At 36.2% G+C, this 13,523-nt stretch overlaps 1 protein-coding gene across 1 annotated transcript in view; it reads left to right on the top strand.

Moving 5' to 3' along the window:
* Nucleotides 1-13,523, top strand: part of MEGF9 (multiple EGF like domains 9) — a 116,335-nt gene that overhangs the window by 42,242 nt on the left and 60,570 nt on the right. Inside the window, exon 2 of the mRNA XM_007968237.3 lies at nt 13,288-13,489. Within this exon, the coding sequence (XP_007966428.1) occupies nt 13,288-13,489 (202 nt within the window). The remainder of the gene's footprint in view (nt 1-13,287; nt 13,490-13,523) is intronic.

Here is a 13,523-nt window from a genome sequence, read left to right as displayed (position 1 = left end):
CTAGGAATTTTTGTAATAGATTAAACTTTTTTTCTACATAAACTTGCATGTTATCTGTGAATAGAGACAGTTTTTATTTATTTATGTATTTATTGAGACAGGGTCTCATTCTGTTATACAGGCTGGCATAGAGTGGTATGATCGTGGCTCACTACTGCCTCGACCTCGTGGGCTCAAGTGATCCTTCCATCTCAGCCCCAGGAATAGCTGAGACTACACAGGCATTCCTGGCCACCATTCCTGACTTTTATTTATTTGTTTATTTATTTTTCTGTAGAGATGGGGTCTCACTATGTTGCCTAGACTGGTCTTGAACTCCTGGGTTCATGTAATCCTCCCACTTTGGCCTCCCAAAGTACTGGGATTTTATACATGTTGAGCTACTACCCCGGCCCAGTTTTGTTTCTTTTTTTGATCTGAAGACCATTTCTTTCTTTTCCTTGCTTTATTCCACTGTCTAGGACTTCTAATATGATTTTGAACAGGAGTGGCAAGAGGGGACATTCTTGCCGTGTTCCTGATCTTGGGTGAAAGTAATTAGTCTCTCACTATGAAGTATAATGTTAAATATTGTTTCTCCATAGATACCCTTTATTAGGCTGAGAAAGTTTCCTTCTATTTGTAGTTTTCTGGGCACTTCTCCCATGAATGGATGTTAATTTTTTTTAATCTTTTTTTGCATCAGTTGAGATGAGATGGCATTTTTCTTTAGCCTGCTAACAGGATGGATTGCACTGATTAATTTTCAAGTGTTGAACCAGTATTTCTGGAATAAATCTCATTTAATCTTTTTATATATTGCAGGGTTCAGTCTGTTTTTTATATATTACTGGTTATTTTGTTGAGAGGTTTTTGATCCAAGATGTTCACAAGGACTATTGTTCTGTAGTTTTCTTGTAATATTTTTATCTGGTTTTGGTATCAAAATAATGCTGTCCATATAGAATTAATTGGAAAGGATTCCTACCTCTTCTATTATCTGGAAGACGTCTTATAGAATTGATGCTACTTCTTATTAAAATGCTTAGTAGTATTCTCCAGTGATGCCATTTGGGCCTGGAAATTTCTCTTTTGGAAGGTTTTAAACTATAAATTCTATTTCTTTAATAGGTATAGGACCATTTAGGTAATCTGAATTAGGTTTTGATAGCTTGGTTTCCAAGAGATTGGTCCATTTCATCAAAGTTGTTGAATTTATATGTATAGAGTTGTGCATAATATTCCCCGTAGTAATATCATTCTTGATATTAGTGTCTGAAAGCAATAACATTGATTTATTTCTCATTCTGATGATTCTTCTCCTGGTCTCTCTTGGGCTTACCCTGGCTGTACTGGTAGATTGGCTACAGCTGGAGGATCTAAAATGGCCTCACCCATATGTTTGGGGCCTTGATGGGGATGACTGGAGTAGCTGAGACTTGTCTCTCTCCATGGATTCATTGGGAACCATAATGATCTGTCTGCCATGTGGAAGTGGAAGCATAAGGAGAGGACTTGATCATAGTAAAATCCTCAATAAGTGCTCATGGATTTATCCAATGACATGGAGACCAAAGAAAGAGTTTCAAAATGGAAGGGGTATCAGTATGTCAAATGCTGCAAAATGGTTAAGCAGAATATGGCCTAAGAAGGCTATTGTTTTGTTTTGGGTTAGTAACTTTTGAGAGAGCATTTTTAGTAGAGTTTCGAAAAGATTGCAGAGCATTAAGAAGAAAACATGTGGTGAAGAAAAGGAGGCAGTCTGTATTTTTGTCTGAGAAATTTTATTTAGAAAATAAATGCTAGTTAAATGGAACAGGAGACTGAACAGAGAATCGTGAGAGACCCAATGCATATTTGAAGGCGAATTCTGTAAAAAGTGAAAGCTTGAAAAGGCTGAAGGAGGGGGACAATGGGAGTGGGCAGAGGAGAGTCCTGGAAAGAGCTTTGGGAGAGGATGTGATAAAGAGTGCAGTTGGAGGGATTGTTTGGTCTTGGAAGGAGCTGTCTAGCCTGAAACTGGAGAGAAGGTTAGGTTGGTGGGAAAAAGGAGGAAGAGAGAAAAAGAAGGTCTCAGTTTCCATGAAGTTGCACCCATTTGCTGGTTGTATAGTGGGATGGAAGACTTAAAGAGAAGCTGGGAATAGCCAATGCTGGCAATGGATATGTGGAAACAATAAGATAAATCTAAGGATTTAGAAGCAGTTCTAGGGACTTAGTGAAAGTAAAACCTTTAACAGGCCAGGTCTTTATATTGTAACTGTCTCTAACAGTGCTCTAGGAACATGGTAGAGGATACATAGTGGAAGGTATGAAAAACTTTTAGAGGCCGGGCACGGTAGCTTATGCCTGTAATCCCAGCACTTTGGGAGGCTGAGGTGGGCAGATTATTTGAGGTCAGGAGTTTGAGACCAGCCTGACCAACCTGGTGAAACCCCTTCTCTACATAAAAACACAAAATTAGCCGGGCATGGTGGCGTTTGCCTGTAGTCCCAGCTACTCGGGAGGCTGAGACAGGAGAATCGCTTGAATCCGGGAGGCAGAGGTTGCAGTGAGCTGAGAGTGTGCCGTGGCACTCTAGCCTGGGTGACAGAGATTCCGTCTCAAAAAATAAAAGAACTTTTGGAGAATAAGGGTGTTTAGAATGCTAATGAGGAAAGTATTTGAGTACATGACCCTGTATAGTAAATATTTTTCTATAGTCTAGACTAGACTTCTCTCTTTCTTCTACCTTTTTTATGACTTCAGGAAATTTGTTGAATTATTCTAATTCTGGATTAAAAGAAAGTCCCTTCTGCCAGAACATTGTAGAATGCTGTAGTTTAACCAACTCTAATTCCTAATCTTCCCCAATCCCTTATTTTAGAGCATTTATTGTCATATCTTGTTTCTGATATATATTTCTGAGAGTATTTTCTACATTTCAAGAAAAGTGGGACATCTGGGGAGATAAAACAGTAAATATCCTATTCTGGTACTGTCACATTTTTATCTCACTTCATCCTCAAATAACCATATTAAATATATTTGCTGTCATTTTGCCTCATGTATTTTGAGACTATGGTATTAGATACACATCTAATTTAGAACTACATATTTTTAATGAATTGTACATTTTTTTATATAGTGACCAGACCTCTTGTCCCCTTATATTGCTTTTTTTTTTTTTTTTTTTTTGCTTAAACATCTATTTTGTCTTACATTAATTAATACAGCTATCTATACTAGTTTTCTTTTTTTTTTTTTTGAGACGGAGTCTCGCTCTGTCGCCCAGCCTGGAGTGCAGTGGCCGGGTCTCAGCTCACTGCAAGCTCCGCCTCCTGGGTTTATGCCATTCTCCTGCCTCAGCCTCCCGAGTAGCTGGGACTACAGACGCCCGCCACCTCGCCCGGCTAGTTTTTTGTATTTTTTAGTAGAGACGGAGTTTCACCATGTTAGCCAGGATGGAATACTAGTTTTCTTTTAGTTAATATTTACCTGCTTCATCTTTTTCCTTTCAGTTACTTTAAACCTTAATGTATAATTCTGTTTTATGTCTTTTGTAATGTGTTTGTAGCTGGATTTTGTGGGTTTTCATTGAATCTTGAAGACCTTTGTCTTTTAAATTGACCAGCTCTAATTTTATTTTATAAAATGGAATCTGATTTGAACTGGCATTTATAGCTATTTATTGATCACTACTGTGCTAAACCATTATGAGAAATGCAGAGATATGAGAAAATTTGCCACCACTGAGCAATTTAAAACCTATGATTTTCCCTTAAAACATAGTATAGACATTCAGAATTTTCAAAGGAAATTGCCTTCTGATTTACTTATTCAGATTATTAGATACACCAGTGGCTCAATTAAACGAAAGTTTTTATAAACTAAAAACAATATATGTGGCCATATATAATTTGACCTTTAATTGTTTTTCATGATAGATGAAAAGAATTAGCCACAGTTTGTACATTGAGACACTGAATCTCAGAGCAGTTAGATTCACTAACTGTCCTAGAGCTGGTTAATTAGCAGCAAAGTTTGATTTTAAGGTGTTCTGGGTCTGTCTGATTGTTTGGCTTCTCAGAGTGAAAAGACATGGACTTTGGAGTTACTCATTTTGGGCTTTAGTCTCTTCTTCTGTACTGATTAGTTCTGTGATTTATTTCATCTATCTGAGACTCAGATTCCTCGCTTAAGGTACCTGCATCACAGGATTATGGTGAACACTAAAGGAGGCCATTTGTGTCCAGTTTCTAGTGTGATATCTGATATATGTGTAGGATATGCTTAATAGCTGGTAATATCATCATTGTTATTAGAAGTAAAAACTAGCCTTTACAACCTTTTCCAGAACTTGTCATCTTGTCTCATTAATTAGATGAATTATCTCTGAATTGTGGAAAACTGGCAGTGAGCCAGGGACAAGCACTAACAACATGATTTTTAAATGTGAGACAGAAAATTTTCTACAAAACCTGGATTATGTTGCCCCATTTATTTCATATGTCTACCATGAAGTTGAAGAAATGTTTTGCTCTAGTAAATTATGACTGGGAATTTTAATTGATACATTTTTATTTTCAAACAAAGCTTAAAACTTTTCTTTAAAAGTAGTGACTTTAATACTACACATATCTACAAAGTCTAGTTTAACTAAAGAAATTCATCAGCTTTAATATTAAGTTTCCCAAGTTTTCAAAGATTTGTGGCAATACCTTGGCAATAGTCAAATGTAATTTGAGTATTAATGTTACTCTAGAGTAAGACTCTCAAAACAAAAATTCTTGTGTTGATAATTCCTTTTCCCTAGAATGAGGCTTTTCTGAGATTCCTTTTCTTCAAACCTAAAACATAAACTATGGTCCTAATAAAAAGTACATTTTGAAATACACCATATACTTAGGAAATCAGGCCTGTAGTCAAGATAATATAGTTTTGTTGGTTTTGTTTGTTTGTTTGTTTGTTTTGAGACAAGGTTTCACTCTATAATCCAGGCTGAAGTGCAGTGGCACGATCTCATCTCACTGCCAACCTCCGCCTCCCGGGTTCAAGCGATTCTCCTGCCTCAGCCTCCGGAGTAGGTGGGATAACAGGCACATGCCACCATGCCTGACTAATTTTTATATTTTAGTAGAGATGGGGTTTTGCCATGTTGGCCAGGCTGGGCTTGAACTCCTGACCTTCAGTGATCTGCCCACCTTGGCCTCCCAAAGTGCTGGGATTACAGATGTGAGCCACCGCACCCGGTCAGTTTGTTGGATTTTTTAAAAGAATCATTTGATGTACATGCAGAGGTTTGAGTTGTGTATTTCTACTCTTGATTTTGACAATATTTTTCCTTTTCTTTTCAATTCGAAAATCAGGAATGACGTAATTTTTGTGGATCCAATCCTAGGCTTGTGAAAATGGGTGACATTCTTTGTTGAATAGATTAGATAGATTGAAAGTTATATTTACATGCATTTTCCTAGTCTTTGTTTAAACAGAGTAGGGTTTTTAATGATGAATCTCAAAAGGAAACAAACAATTGCATATGAAAAAAGGATGGTAATCCTATACATCTTTATCTTTCATTTTTTTCCTCTTGTCTCTCATTGTACATGGGAACAGTTGCAGCCTAAGACTTAAGTTGGAGCCAAAGGGAAAAGAAAAGATTGTACTCCTTTTAGTGAAATAACATTTTAAATACTAAAATGTTCCGCAACTCCTTATGCAATAATCAGCTGGAGCATTAATAACTTCCTGCTATCTTAAATGTAACAGTCACTTTGAGAAAGCCTCAATCATTAGTTAGATCCCCTGTGGACGCTGGTGCCACAGTTCAGTTGAAATAGTTGCTTGTGGGACACCAAGGCATCCTTCCAGCAACATTTTAAAAATTGAATCTAGTAAAACTTCATTGCTTAAAAAAATTTTTTTGCATATTTTAAAATTTATATCCAATGAAATTTACTCATTTGATGTGCAATAGTTCTATTAGTTTTGATACGTGCATAATCAAGATGCAAAATGATTTTATTACCCCCTCAAAATTCCCCTGTATGGCTCCTTTGTAGTCAGCCCTTCCCTTCTGCCCCCACCTCTTGGCAAATCCCTGATCTATTCTCTGCCCCTGGCTCCTTTCATTTAGCATAATGCATTTAAGATTCATCCATGTTCTTGGATGTCAGTGGTTTATTCCTTTTTATTGTTGAATGGCATTCCATTATGAGAATGTACCATACTGTATCCATTCACTAGTTGAAGGACATTTGGTTGATTTCCAGGTTTTTGTGATTATTAATATCACTTATAAATATTTCTGTACAAGTTTTTGTGTGACTATAACTTTTCATTTCCCTCAGATACATACCTAGGAGTGGAATTGCTGGGTCATGTAGTAAAGGTATATTTAACTTTATAAGAAACTGTCAAACTGTTTTCCAAAGTGTCTCTACTATTTTGTACTTACACCAGTAATTTTTGAAAGTCCTGCATGCTTGCCAGGAATTAGTATTGTCGATTTTTTTTTGTTTGTGTACTTTAGCTATTCAAATAGATGGATACTCATTGCCTTTCAAAGTACAGTTTTGCTTTTTGACTTCCATTGAGTGGATGTTCCTATAATGTTTGCATTGTGTGTGCTGAGAATAGAACTATTTCCATCTACTTTTGCAAGTCAGACTGTAGTTCCAACTGTCTAAAACGATGATATATATTTGGGACTCAGAACTTGAATGGCCAGTGCTCTGATAAATATTGTAAGTTTAGGAATAGCTTAATACAGGTTTTTTGTATTCTTAATAGATGACAGTATTTGAAGATATTAAAAAGCAAGAGTGTACTACCTAAAGCAATTTATAGATTTAATGCAATCCCTATCAAAATATCAGTGATATTCTTCACAGAAATTTAAAAAAAAACACCCTGAAATTCATATGGAATCACAGAAGACAAAGCAATCCTGAACAAAAAGAACAAAGCTGGAGGCATCACACTACCTGACTTCAAAATATACTACAAAACTATGGTAACCAAAACAACATGGCATAGGTATGAAAACAGACACATAAGTCAGTGGAACAGAACAGAGAATCCAGAAATAAATCCATGTATTTACAGCCAACTGATTTTCAATAAAGGTGCCCAGAACATACATTGGGGGAAAGGATATATTCTTCAATAAATCATGCTGGGGAAACTGGATATCTATATGCAGAAGAATAAAACTAGACCTCCCATCTTTCATCTTATACAAAAATTAACTCAAAATAGATTAAAGACTAAAAAGTAAGATCGGAAACTATAAAACTACTAGAAGAAAACACAGGGGAAATGCTTTAGAATATTGGTCCTATACAGCCATGAAAAAGAATGAAATCCTGCTATTTATGGAAACATGGATGAAGCTGGAGGTTATTATGTTAAGTAAAATAAGGCACAGAAAGTTAAATACTGCATGTTCTTACTCATATGTGGGAGATTAAAAAAAAATCGAGCTCATGAAAGTAAAGAGTAGAATTGGAGCCGGGCGCGGTGGCTCATGCCTGTAATCCCAGCACTTTGGGAGTCTGAGGCGGGCAGATCACGAGGTCAGGAGTTCAAGACCAGCTTGACCAACATGGTGAAACCCCATCTCTACTAAAAATACAAAAATTAGCCGAGTGTGGTGGTGTGCGCCTGTAATCCCAGCTACTCAGAAGGTGAGGCAGGAGAATTGCTTGAACTCGGGAGGCAGAGGTTGCAGTGAGCTGAGATTGCACCACCACACTCTAGCCTAGGCTGCAGAGTGAGGCTCCATCTCAAAAAAAAAAAAAAAAAAAAAAAAGAGTAGAATTGGAGGTATTAGAAGCCATGAAGGGTAGGTAAGAAGGAAGGATGGGAAGAGATTGGTTAATGGATACAAAATTATAGCTGTATAGTACTAAATGAGTACTGGTGTTCTGTAGCACAATAGGGTAAATAAATATAGTTAACTGTAATTTACTCTATATTTTCAAAAAGCTAGAAGAGAGAATTTTGAATGTTCATAGTACAATGAAATGATCAATGTTTGAGGTAATGGATATGCTATTTAGTCTGATCATTATACATTGTATGCATGTATTGAAATATCACTTTGTATTGCATAAATAGGTATTATTACATGTCAGCTAACAATAAAAGGGGTGAAATTGTTGTTCAATGAATGAAAAGGAGTCAGAAATTGAGTTTTGCAAAGGTGTTTATGCAGTTTTGCAAAAGGCTGTAAATTGAATTTCAGGCTGTCTTCCTGAACCAGATTCCTGTGAGTGCTCTGTATTAGTTATAGCCACCAGTAGTCTTCTAGTATCTATGCTTAAATGCAATAATTTTGTAATCATTTTAGTTTACCAACAGTATTGTTGTCAGGGTAACATTTATTTGTTTAGGAGATTTCCATCATGACTGAGGACATAGTTTTTACATTTTGTTATGCAAATTTTTCATTTACTGTTTTCATGGATTTTTATCTGCAAAGGTTTAATACACAATTGTACCAAACTGCTTGAGCATTACAGTTAATTCTAGCACTTAGAAATGACTTCAGAAAGAGACACAGAGAGGACACATTCATTAGGACATACAATCACAATTAGTATTTTTCAAAAACTCCCATCATAAATGCAAACAAACTGAATACCAGAACACACCAAATATTCTCTGTGAGATGGTTAAAAGTTGGGTGAAGAGAGAGCCTACGAGGTTTATGAAAGGCCTAGAAAAGGTCTTCAGTATGTTCAAGTAGATAATCTTTTACCAGGGCAAATGTTTGTGCACAAAGGGCAGGGCAGGTGGAGGTAGGTGGCAAGGGAACTTATGGGATTTGTAAACAAAATACTCTCATTTTTTTAGGGCTAAAAAACTTCAACTCTTGGCTTTTCGAATGTTTGAAAAAGTGCAGAATTTGATTTTCTCTGGGACTTTATGTGTCTATTTTCAAATACTTAAAGCAGTTTGGCAAAGAGTTTAGTTTCTTATTCTTCTTCAGGGTGAAAATCACTATATTTTATTGTTCTTCAGAAGCCAGACAACAAAAGGAAAAAATGTTGCCAAGATTTTGCTCTCTCTGAGAACATTTACATTACCCTTCTCTAATCATTTCTCTATAGAGTTTTCCAAAGAATTAAAGGGCTGAAAGGAAGCCTGCTACTCATATGACAGAGTTTATTCCGTATTTACTTTTAGGCAATTGAATGAGCTGTTCGGCATTTTATTCATACTTGTCTGTAATCAGCTTTTGGTGTCCTCTTCATATTGTTTCATTCCCATTAACATCCACACTGGTGACTTTCCATTAATCATGTTGCAGACTCCTTTGTGCTGTTCTGATGTCTAAGATTCTAACTCATTAAAAAGTCAGCACTTCCTCTTGTCTTTGGTCCTTCTCATTGCTTCTATCAATTGAAACTTCCTTCTTTTTCATATTGCCACATTTTTACTAAGGGGACTGCATTATTTCTGCATTAACTCCTGTCTGGTTCCGCACAAATGTCTAGACCTGTGAAGGGTCTGAGATTTTACTTTACTTACAAGCTAACAAATTATCCTGGCACAATTTAATGAATACCCGGAGTGTTTTACATTTATTACTGTTGCTTATACTATTCATTTAACTTGCGTCATTTCATTTAAGGTCAGTCACTGGGACGGGCCTTAAATTCTGAGTTACAAACAGAAAAGATGCCCATGCTCCCTGGCACTTGGTTTACTTTGTATTCTCTTCCTTTCCTTTTGTTATTTTGGGGAGAAGTATTAACATGATAGTGCCTTTTTGTCTTGATGTGTCAGCCCCCTTCTTATCCCTGGGGTGGTCTCTCTTGCTGAAACATTTGCCATTCACGCTGCTACTGTTAAATTGATTAGTACCAAGGATGTATAATAAATAAATGCTCATTTTTCATCTTCTCTGAAGCCGCATCCTGAATCCTTGTTTTTACCACTGTGTATTTTAAGGCACGCATATTGTTAATGAGTGGAGCCTAGTATAAGTAGAATATCATCTTATTCTCTACCTAGATGAGCCATAACATGGATTTCTGCGTAATAGGAAACTAATTCTGTTTCCCAGACATTATTCAAAGCTGCTGTGGTACTAAACCCATTGTCAGGCTTTTAGATCTTATCCTCAGGGTATAACGAAGCTATAGCCTATGAATCTAACATCCGAATTGCATTTATTATTTTATCTGATAACACTTTCTACTTTTTTTCCAGCTGTTGTATTAATTATTGCAATACTCCAGACCACTTCCAGCTTAAGTATTGGCACTGGGTGGTATAGCTACTATTATGCCCTGTTTACAGGAGAAAAAAATGAAGGCACACAGAGCTTAATTAACTTGCCTAAGGGTATAAAGTTAGTGAGAGCAGGATTTAATCTTAGCCATCTACCTCTACAATCTGTGCTCGTAACTCTTTGCTTTACTGCCTCTTCAAATTATTGTCATTTGAGAGGTTTAGGTAGTAGGTGTTGTTACGGATTTATAATAGGGGCAGTACAGTTAGAGTTTATGGAGAAGTGAGTTTCAGCTGATTCTTAAAATAGGGAATAAGTTTGACTATGTGAAAAAGAGCACTCTAAGATGCACAGAATAAGCAAAGGTTCAGAGACAGGACTAACCAGAGTATGTTCAGGGAATAATGAAGATATTAGACTGACTATAGAAATAATAAATAACCAGTGAACTTGGTTAGTATTGAAAGTTTATCCATTAGAACTTAACTGGAAAAAATGTTGAGTGTTTATATCTGAGTTCTTAAATTCAATTGGATTCTTTAGAAAATACTGCTAATCTTACTCATTGGGAACATTGACTCAGTTTTCAGATGGAAATACATTAGTAAGGAAATAATGAAATAAAATTCATAGTCTTTATTATAGAAAAAATTTTCTTAGTATTTTCATTTTTTCTTGAGCTAGTTCTACTGACATTAACATACTTTAATTACTTTAACTTGTAATAAAATAGATCCAGCAGGAGGAGTTGAATGTAAGTTGAATTTCTGCCCGATTTCAGAAGAAAAATGTTATTTTAAGTGTTCTGGTTGTTTCTGGTGGAGTGAAGGTCCTGTCATGAAGTTGTCATTGGCAGGTTTACAGACCACTGAACGTGGCTTTGTTATTTACAAAAACCACAACACACCTACACAGAAAGTAAATATCATGTGAAAACATGTAACTCTGTCAAAGAAATGTCATGTTTATGTAGCCTAGTGAAAATAAGAAATGGGAAGTAATGGGAAGCTCATTCCTTTCCTAAGCTTGAGGCTGAAGAAATCTGAATTTTCCTTTGGGTTTTGTGCACCACTCAAGTTTGAAATACACATAAAATAAACAAATAAGTTGCCAATATTTATTTATTTACTTTAATTTTTTTTTTGAGACAGGTCTTACTCTGTCACCCAGGTGGGGGTGCAGTGGCGAGATCTTGGTTCACTGTAACCTCAGCCTTCCAGGCTCAAGCGATCCTCCCACCTCAGCCTCCTGAGTAGCCAGGACTACAGGCGCACGCCAGGATGCTCGGCTAATTTTTATACTTTTTTTTTTTTTTTTGTAGAGATGGAATTTCACCATGTTGCCCAGGCTGGTCTCAAACTCCTGAGCTCAAGTGATCTGCCCACCTCGGCCTCTCACAGTGCTAGGATTACACGCATGAGCCACTGTGCCTGGCCTATTTATTCGTTATTTGTTATCTTTACAAACTAGAAGAGCTGTGAAGAGCAGGGAAAAAATGACACCAAAGTTTAGGAACTGCAGAAGTGTGGGAGGTATAGAGTTGGCCAAGTGGAAATTTCTTTGAGGAATCTTTTGTTTTTACTTGTGTGGATAAATAAGCTGCTTGTGATTACATAAAGAATTTTGAAGCTTAATTTCCTTTTCTAGAATGAGAAGCAAACCCCTTTATAACTCTTTATTTGAGACTCTGGATTTGTAGTTGTCTAGTAGCTTTTTGAAGTAATCAAAAATAATATCAAAGATTATTTTTTCCAAGCTAAACTGTATCGGTACAGTGCCATTTTATATATTACCTTACCTATTTAGAACTGTAATTTGTACCATAGATTTCTCAGGACCTTTAAGGGTAGGATCATGGCTATTTTGGAATAGGACCTATTCCTAGGATATATATGTCAATACAAAGTCCTCAGTTAATACTGTGTCAAGCTATGTTGAAAACACTTTCCTTTTGATAAAATGAATAGAGGCAGTAGCAAAAAACAAATCCTAACTGACCTTTAAATGAGTCTTTGCACTAGAAGTCTAAAACTAAGGGCTTCTCAATATTTTTATCCAAAGAACCGTCTGAAAGGGATACGGTGGGAAGGAAGTGGGGATGGTTAATGGGTACAAAAAAAAATAGAAAGAATGAATAAGACCTAGTATTTGATAACACAACAGAGTGACTGTGGTCAATAATTTAGTAATTTATGGACAGTAATTTGATTGTACATGTTAAAATAACTAAAGGAGTAGAATTGGATTGTTTGTAACACAAGGATAAATGCTTAAGGTGATGGATACCCCATTTACCCTGATGTGATTATTACACACTGCATGCCTGTCAGAATATCTCAGGTACCCCATAAATATACACACTTTATACTCCTGTGTACTCACAAAAATTAAAAATTAAAATATTTCTTTTGAAAAGTGAAAAAAGTGAAACAAACAAGCAAATAACAAAGAACCGTTTGAAATATACTTAAAAGAAATGTTTATTTTCCAAATATTTTAATTTGGGAAAGACATTCAAATTGGGATTGGTTTTAACTCCCAGATCAGGATGAACCTGTAAACTGTCTCTTCTGGTTTTATTGTTCATCATTTCCTTACTTTAAAGTTTCTATTCTTCATTAATTTCTTCCTGGGCAGAACATATTAACTTATGATTTTAGCTATGGCACAATCTAATATGACCTTGAATAAGGTTACCAAAGTTAATCATCTGAGCCTTAGGCTTTTGCTGCTATACAATGGGATTATTTATTATTTAACATGTCATTTCCAACATGTGCCCTTAGTGCCGTGTAGATAAGCCTGCCTTTGGTGGCTTCTAATTCAGAAAAACATAATACACACACACACACACACACACACACACACACACACACACACAAAACCCACCATAATTTATATACCCTATATGTTTCCTGATTTGAATAAACTAAACAGGATAGAAAGTAAATTTGAACTAGAGTTAATTTTATCTGTCCTTACAAAGTTGTCATGAAAATTTATTAAGAAAAATAAAACAGAGTTCATTTTATTAAGAGGGCCTTAAATCTTGGTTGGTAATGTCTCTTTCCTTCTTTCCTTTGCAGAGTATGTATGTAACTGCTCTGTGGTTGGAAGCCTGGATGTGAATCACTGCAGCCAGACCACAGGGCAGTGTGAGTGTCGGCCAGGTTATCAGGGGCTTCACTGTGAAACCTGCAAAGAGGGCTTTTACCCAAATTACACTTCTGGGCTCTGTCAGCCATGTGACTGTAGTCCACATGGAGCTCTCAGCATACTGTGCAACAGGTAAGCAACAGAGGGTGGAACTGAAGTTTATTTT

This window comes from Chlorocebus sabaeus, chromosome 12 (genome assembly GCF_047675955.1).
Source record: "Chlorocebus sabaeus isolate Y175 chromosome 12, mChlSab1.0.hap1, whole genome shotgun sequence".
In the NCBI taxonomy this organism is placed as follows: domain Eukaryota; kingdom Metazoa; phylum Chordata; class Mammalia; order Primates; family Cercopithecidae; genus Chlorocebus; species Chlorocebus sabaeus.
Note: the sequence above shows the minus strand (reverse complement) of the source record. Positions and strands in the feature narration are given on the sequence as shown.